Genomic DNA, 8399 nt, shown 5'->3' on the forward strand with positions numbered 1-8399 from the left:
AATGACCCTAAGTGTTGTGAGAGAAAAGAGGGATCTATATAGTGTGAGGTGAAAGTATATTGGCATTGTAAAGTTGAGAGCTGATGTTATGGAGAAAATATAAATTACTATGTTTACGTTTGCAAACAAAGGGGATTTTGAAAGCTAACAATGCTAAAAATATGAAAAAATATCTTAAAGGGACTAGATTGATATTATATAAGAAATTAGAACTGTCTAACTGCTGTGAAATACCTGTTTTTTTCTTTTATATTTTTATTGTTATAACATTGATTAATAATAGTAATAGCAGATAGGATATAGAAAAAAATGAATTGTTTATTGGGAACAGAATTTTACTTAATGATCTCTGTTGTGGACTAAAGATTAACAAAGGGAAAAAGGGAATTGTGTATCTAAAGATGTTATGAACAAGGCAATGGCTGGCTACTTTTGAAGTGTATGGCTCTCTCTTTTTTTATATATATAACTCTTTAAAAAACTAATAAACCTTGCCCGTCAACAATGGGCAAGCAGGGGGGGGAAAGAATCCGACTCTAGGGATGCGGTGCTCATCTCCGTTTCCAAGCCAAAGAGCCAGCGCTGTCCAAAGATGTTTCCATGGTCATGTGGCCGACATGACTAGATGCCGATGCGCATGGAACATTGTTACCTTCCCACCCAAGCAGTACCTATTTATCTACTTGTAATTTCTTGCTTTTGAACTGCTAGGTTGGCAGGAGCTGGGACCAGAGATGGGAGCTCACTCCGTCATGCGGCACTCGGGTCTCGAACTCCTGAACTCCTGACCTTCTGGTTTGAAGTTCAGCGTCTTAACCACTTGAGCCACCACAGCCCATTTGTCTGCTAGAGACATTTAAATGTTATTCTGTTAGATGAGTAGAGTCTCTGTCTTGATCTACTAGCTGATTCCAGTGCCTTAATCCAGCAAGAGAAACACCAGTGGATTGAGACCTGTGCACATAAAAAGGTAAGGGTATTTCAAAAAGTCTTGCTAGATCATACCAACACTCTTTTTGATCCAGCAGCTCACTTCCAGCAACACCCAGCCAGATGCATCTAAAAAGCATTAAAGGGCATGAAGGAAACACCTTCAGTCACTGCTTGTGCATTAGCAACAGCAGAGGAATGTGGCCTTCGAATATGAAGGTTCCAACTGCTAGCTGCTAATAGCCAATGACGGACCTCAGGGTCAGCTCAAGTTTTTTGGCACCCTAGGTGAACTATGACCCATTCAACAGAGAGAAAATGGAGAAATCTAGGCCTTCCAAATGAACAATTTAACACCTAAAGCTTTCTACAGACACCAATCTTCTGTTATGCTTTCTCCCCAATGAACTGCAGTGCTCTGAAGTCCCTCTCTTTCCTCCTGTCTTTCTTTTTTAAGTTTGAGGTTTATCAAAAGGGTTAACGGGCCATTCTGACCTCCAATAGACTTGGCCTGAAAATGAAAGTACTATGCATAATCGTAACTGGGGTTCTAATGACCCCAATAAATATTGAAAAAATGATTTTAGCACTGTTCCCATATATAAATAGATGGACCAACACCTATTATATCCATTTTAAAGGAAGGTGGATCAAACAGTGAAAACTAAGATTTCTCTCCATAACTTATATCTATAGACATTTGTTGGTAATGGGGTTTTCCACCATTTTTTGAATTAGGGGTTTATTTATTTATTTATTTATTTATTTATTTTATTTATACCCCGCCCTCCCCGCAATGCGGGCTCAGGGCGGCGTACATAAGGGCATACTTACATAAGGGCATACGCCAATATAAAAACATATTTAAAACCATTTAAAATCCATACAATACAAAAACATTCCTAATAAGTTATTAACTAACTAACTAACTAAAGTGCTCTCGATGTTCAACATCGATGAAATGACCCCCATGGAAACCAGTATTTGCAACCTGAATTGTTGCATTATATAATAGGAGCAGGTAAAAGCCCTGTGTTTGTGCTCTGTCAAAGCATCCCTTATGTTTATAGCCACATTGAAAAGCTCAAATTGAACTGTATTGCAATTTTGGAAATGGGGTCATTCCATCCCCCTGCAAGACAAGCCTGTACAAGTTTGCAGGCATTCTTTGAAACTCACATTTTCCAGACTTGAAGGAGCCATTCAGCCTAGAATAGGGGTGGCCAAACTGCGGCTCAGGAACCACATGTGGCTCTTTCATACATATTGTGTGGCTCCCGGCAGGGGTGCTGGGGAAGCGAAGGGGAGGCATGCCTCCCCCATCAGTCTTCCCTTCCCCAGTCAGTGTTCTCCTCCTTGGGTAGGCTTGAGGTGTGTGGGGGGGAACAGAGAAAAAAAGCAACTTTAACTTTAATGGCATTCTCACCAGCCAGCTTGGAGAAGGCATTTGTCTCTTTAAATCCCTTCTCCAAGCCAAGCCAGCTGGCATGGGGTGGGGGCGGGGGCTTGGAGTATGCATTTAAAGTTGCTTTATTTCCACCTCTCCCTCCCCCCATCTATTTCCTTCCTTCCTTCCTTCCTTCCTTCCTTCCTTCCTTCCTTCCCACCTGTTTCATTCTTTCTTTCCACCTCTCTATTTCTCTTAGACAAATAAATATCATTAGCAAACAAATATAATTGGACAAATAAATATCATTATCTGTTTTTACCCCTTTTGTTTTTATTTCTGGCAGCGGTTCGAAAGGTAAAAACAACGAGTAGATAAATGGGTACCTGCCCTAGGTGGCAGGGGGCACCCACCTCCTGGTTCCGTGCCAGGAGTGTTGGCAGCAGCAACGGAGGTGAAAGGCGGCAACGGCGAAAAACAACAATGGCGGCTGATATCCGGATGACCAAGACCTGATGGAAGGCAGAGCGAATGCAGGATGCGAGACGCAGGCGAAGCGGATGCAGGACAGCGCAGCCCGGCTGGAGCCGGAAGGATGTGAGCCGGAAGCTGCAGCCAAAGAAGCATTCGCGCGCAAAAACACCGAGCCTCCGGGAGAAGGTCGCCGGACAGCCAGAAACAAGCCAGAAAAATGAAAACAACATGTGGACCCCACCGGGAGAAGAGAGAAGGCGCTGCCAACCGGGTGTCGATAGAGAAGTCCCTCCCCTTGTGAAATGTGGCCCTAGGTAGGTCTAATCACTACTATATAGTAGTCAGTCTGTAAACCGCTCTGAGACCCACTAGGGGTTATGGGCGGTATATAAGCCTCATGTAAATAAATAAATAAAATAAAAGGTTAATAAAAAGCAAATTTTGCTTATTTTTCAATAAAAACGTGTGTAATATTTGTTCATGTCTTGCGAGTCTCAAACATCTGATGTTTATTATATGTGGCTCTTACGTTAAGCAAGTTTGGCCACGCTTGGCCTAGAACTTTAGATGACCCCTATCCATCTGTCTACTGAGCTGATTTTGTTGTGCTCTATCAAATCTCAAATTGAAGCTCCAAATTTGACTCTTCTTTCTCCTGCTTTGCTGAAGGAAGTTACTCTTGAGGCCTGATTTTTTTCTTAGTAGCTAATGCCATGATTGAGAGAGCTATCAGGTTTCCGTGACTTTTGCTGTAATATAGGGTCACTTTGACCCCTATGCCAAAGTAGTGTAGTGTAGTTTGTGTTTTTTGTCTTGGGAGGGTTAAAAATAAAAATAGACAAGCTCTTCAAAAGCCTTCTTTGTTCCATCTTGGCCGCTATGGAAGACCAGATATGGAAACGTTAGAAGACTCTTAACGCCAGGCTTCCATTGAAGCTAGAAGAGGAGGCCCATCTCATCTTTTGGGCACCCCCTCAAAATCTAGCACCATAGGTGAATGCCTAGGTTTGCCTAGTCGCCAGCCCAGCCCTGATTAACCTTCACATATTTAAATCCATTTCCAAAGCCATCTAAGCTAATACATTGTGTGACAGTGTATTTCATACCTTTTAATATTGTCTGAAGAAGCCTTTTCTCCTGTCTGTCCTTAATATATAGCCAATACTAAGGACGCTTTGCTGGCATGAAGCTCCATTGTATAAAAAGGGAAATACTTCTGAGTTTAGGATTACTTCCTCTTGTATTATAATCTTATAAAAGAAGTTCTTTCCACGTATAGTCTCCAAATAATTCATGATTTTATAAACCTTTATCATAGTGGTTTCCACCCCATGGGTCATGTCCCTACAATTCACTGAGCACTATTTGAAAAATCGTGACGCTTTTTGTGTGTGCTGCTCACTACTGTAACAACCCTAAGGCAATAGTGGCTTTGGCTGTAGGTGATCATTTGTAAAGGGCACTGTCATACCTATCGTCTCCTGCCTGCCCACAGCCTCCGGCTCCTGCACAGGTGGGAGAGAGCAAGGTCAGAGGCTGAGCCCCTGTGGAGCCATAAAGTCACCACAGAAACCTCTGTAAGGAGCATCCACCAGAGCATCTACCTATTGCCTTAGGCTCCTGCCTGCACCTCCCATGTAAGATGCAGGGAACAAAGCAAGCCAACAGCAAGTTGCAGCAGTACTGTGCAGTCACAGCAGTATTTCCTCAGGAGGAGTACCCAGTCTTCTGCCTATTCCTTCATCCCTTACTATTAGAAATCATAGTCATGGGGAAACCAGAAACTGTTATGGTCTTCTTCTTTATTCAAAGAACGTTTGTACCCCAGTTTTCACAGCACACAAGCTCACCTGGAGCCCCACTTTGTGATCTTTCAGATGAATAAATTAATGCTGGCCAAATTCTTTGGGACAGAGAAGCTATGAGAATCACAGAATTACACATACTTTCAATTCCTGATTCTGTATGAGTCTTGGGTAAGCCTACCATATTTTAAACAAGAATACAGACATTTTCAGTAACCCAGCCATATTGTTTCCTACCAGAATAAAACAATCCTGATGTTCCCCCTTTTCCAGAAAGCTCTGGCAGACTTTCCCCAGTCAGGATAAGGCTTGTCTTGAAGCATCATATCTGTAACCTGGAGAGGAAGAGAAAGCAATTGTGGCTGAAGCTAATGTAATTCACCCTAAATAAAACATTTTGACTGTAAAGAGTTGCTGAAATTTCATATTATGCTTGAGATTCACATACTTGCATGAAAAATATTCCTAACCACAAGGCAGTTTTGCACATGCAGTTATGCAACCTGATTCTCTGCATGATTACTAGGAAGTAATAATTACTGGATTTAACTGGGCTTACTTTCAACTATGTGTATACAGGATGTCACCCAAATTCGTTCTTGTGCCAAGCCTGTCACATCAGAACATACCTCTGCCATGTACAATCAGAGTATAAAACACTGTGCCTAAAATTGGAATTGTCCAGTATATTACCTACACAACTCCCATATTCATGCAGTAAATCTTTTAAACATGAAAAGATGCAAGGGATACAAAGTACTCAACCAGCAAGTAACTTTATTACCCTAACAGGATACAGATTAGAAACTAAGAGATCTGAAGGAAAATCAAGGCAATGAACAATAATAGAAATCAAGACCAATAAAACACACACATCCAAACAATTCTAATGTGTTGCTGTGTTATCCTTGGATAATGATTACTCAGACTTCTCTGCCTGTCCTGAAGATGTGAAGAGCCAGAGTTGCAGTGTCGTAGTGGCAGATGGCTGGATGAGACCATCTACAAAGTTTGAGGGTCATGATATGACCTTCTTATGGACCTAGGTTTACCTGGGCTTCATTGGTGAAATCTATCCATTGGTCAACTAGGAGTAAAACCAGCTCTTATGGTAATCACTGGACCAAGGTGTAAAAATTGGGGTGCCCACTAGTAGATTCAGGGCTACACTCTGATTAGTGCTAGCGTTTGAGACCCTTTTGATGCAGGGTTAGGATCCAGACAGTGAGTGGCTAACTGGCCTGACCTATGAGGGAAAAGGTACCTGAACAAGATGTCCATTTGGGACAGGTATTAAGTTTTAGCTTAATGGCTTGATGGTACCCAGGAGATAAGCAAATGGCCATTTTCTCGCAGATAATTAATCTGCCAAGATTTGCATTTGCAGATGATTTTTATCTTGCAAACCTAAGTCTTGTATCTGAGCCATTGTATATGAACCAAAAGGTATAAGTACCTCAGGGGGTTATTAAAGGAGCCTGTATGGATGTCTTCCTGTTGCCCTTGAGATGTCCAATAGCATTTCCTGTCAAGGATCCTGTTCTTCACTTGGGACGTGGGATGTTTGTGTTGTAACACAAAAGTATGTCTTTCTCTTCACTTCTGGTATCCATTGACCAGACATTTTCGTAATATGTGTCTTGCCTTTCTATCATCAGGTCAAAGATTCTCAAGCTGAGATGCTGCCAGAGTCCCTGAAAGAAACGTACTTTCTGGAGAGCTCTTCCCTATTGTAGCAGCCCTAGTAGCCCATACTAACCCAATCTCATCCGAGCTCAGAAGCTAAGGAGGGTTGGTACTTGGATGGGAGACCACCAAGGAAGGCTGGGGCTGATGTGGAGAGGAAGGCAATGGCATACCATCTCTGCTCACTATTGCCTTGAAAACCCCATGAAATAGAACTTCATGGGCTCACAACGAATCAGTTGTGTGTCTACAGCACACTTATCACATTGCCAACTTCCATACAGGGATGCAGGCCTATAGTGACAAGAATTGTCCTGGGTTTGTTTTCTCTTTGTGGGGTACTACACCACCATGTATACTACATTCATTTTTAATCTACTTGCCATACGCATAAAACAAGGCTCAGTAGCTTTTTCCTAGCTATAAATTAAGGAGTCTGTAGAAGTAAATATAGTTGGAATAGACCTTTCTGAAATAGTGTGCAAAAAAGATGAGAAACCAAACTCACCAACCACAGACTTTAGAAGGAATATAGATAGGCATGAGTGTACTTGATTGGCACCCTATGTCTGGTAAATATCTGGAGCTGGATTATCTCTGGAAAAAATTATTACTATGTACATGGTCCATTGATTGGTAGAGTAACAAGGCTGGATTATCATTTAGCTAAGTATGTCATAGAGCACAGTAACACAGAAGAGCAGCCCCAATCCACAGAGATAAAAAAAATAACAGAATCTATGGCTCCAAAACTGAATTTATTGAAAAAAATGCTTCCTTTCCATTTTGCACCTATTGATTCTATTCCCTTTTATCTCCACAGAGATCAAAAGGGGGTCACTGCTATAATTTTCTGAAAGCACCTCAGTGTGGAAGCAGCACCCTCTCAATCCTCTATGATGGCCTCCTTTGAAATTTGCTATAACTAATAATGTAATTGCTGTGCCTTTATCACATTACAGGAATGCTTTGACCATGCTCACTTTTGTCAGGAAACTAAAAATCCTACTACAGCTGCTTAAGAAAAAAATAGTGTTCCTGTCTCTATACTTCTGAGAAATCACCTCTGGATACCATGCAATTTGATTTTTTTCTGGGAACATCTGGAGAACGTATAAACCAGCTCTTGTCTTCAAGTATTTTAAAAAATCATAATAGTGGAGTTTGGTGGTTCACCAAGATGGCTTCTGTATATGCTCATTAAGGTGACTATTGCATTTACCAAAACAGCTGCCAAATTATAGCAAAAATTTCTGGAAGTTTGGGTGATTGATTGTCATGACAACTACTGTTAATATTAATATAGCTGCTCTGCTTTGCATTTGTATTGGTAATAATATCTGGTTTCCAACCATAAGAGCTGACTCACAGGCTGACATTTTTATTGTACATTTCCCAATATGATCTCATCTTTTACAAAACAACTTCTTCTCATTCTTAATACATGGATCACCTGTAATGAACTGGTATCCTTTTCATCAACATAGTAGCAAGAAAAATGGGGTGCAGTGAGAAAATTTATTTTAATTCATTTGTATTCAAATTAATTATCCCACTGCACCAATTATCTCTTGTTTGTTGGTCTATTTTATCAGCCACTGTTGCTGTCCATTGGACACAAAACCAAGGTTCCTCAACCATTATTTCTGACATATAACTATTACCAGGGGTCTTGTTGTAGAAAAAGAGCTGCCGGAGCTCATTAGCATAACTCATTAGCATAACTTATTTGCATATGCCATGCCCCCTGACATCACCGGAAGTGACAGAAGGCCACACCCCCTAACATCACCGGAAGTGTGTCAGAAGGCCCGGCTACTTACCCTCCTGCTTCATCCTCATTCCCAAACGGAATGAGGATCGAAGCAGAGGGCGGGGTAAAGAAGGGGGCGGGGCTTCACCATGTGACCGCCCCACCCCCTAGAGGTTCTCTTCCAGAGCTCCGTACCTGAGAGCTCCCCCCCGACTAGAGCCCTGACTATTACTATTGGCTAAGTGTTTTTGCTCGGAAGCAACACAGAGGAGGTACCTCAATGTAAGTACTCTTTTCTCATAAACCTAAGACATGGCTCATGTTATGCAACTTGTGTAGTTCAACTGGTTTACCATTCACTCTT

General features: G+C 41.6%; 1 protein-coding gene across 1 annotated transcript in view; it reads right to left on the bottom strand.

Annotated features, from left to right (window-relative positions):
* The window catches only part of TMEM117 (transmembrane protein 117), a 394142-nt gene that overhangs the window by 157205 nt on the left and 228538 nt on the right, over positions 1-8399 (bottom strand). Inside the window, exon 4 of the mRNA XM_015406264.1 lies at positions 4834-4931. Within this exon, the coding sequence (XP_015261750.1) occupies positions 4834-4931 (98 nt within the window). The remainder of the gene's footprint in view (positions 1-4833; positions 4932-8399) is intronic.

Source organism: Gekko japonicus, unplaced genomic scaffold, assembly GCF_001447785.1.
Source record: "Gekko japonicus isolate JY-2015 unplaced genomic scaffold, Gekko_japonicus_V1.1 scaffold1384, whole genome shotgun sequence".
Taxonomy (NCBI): domain Eukaryota; kingdom Metazoa; phylum Chordata; class Lepidosauria; order Squamata; family Gekkonidae; genus Gekko; species Gekko japonicus.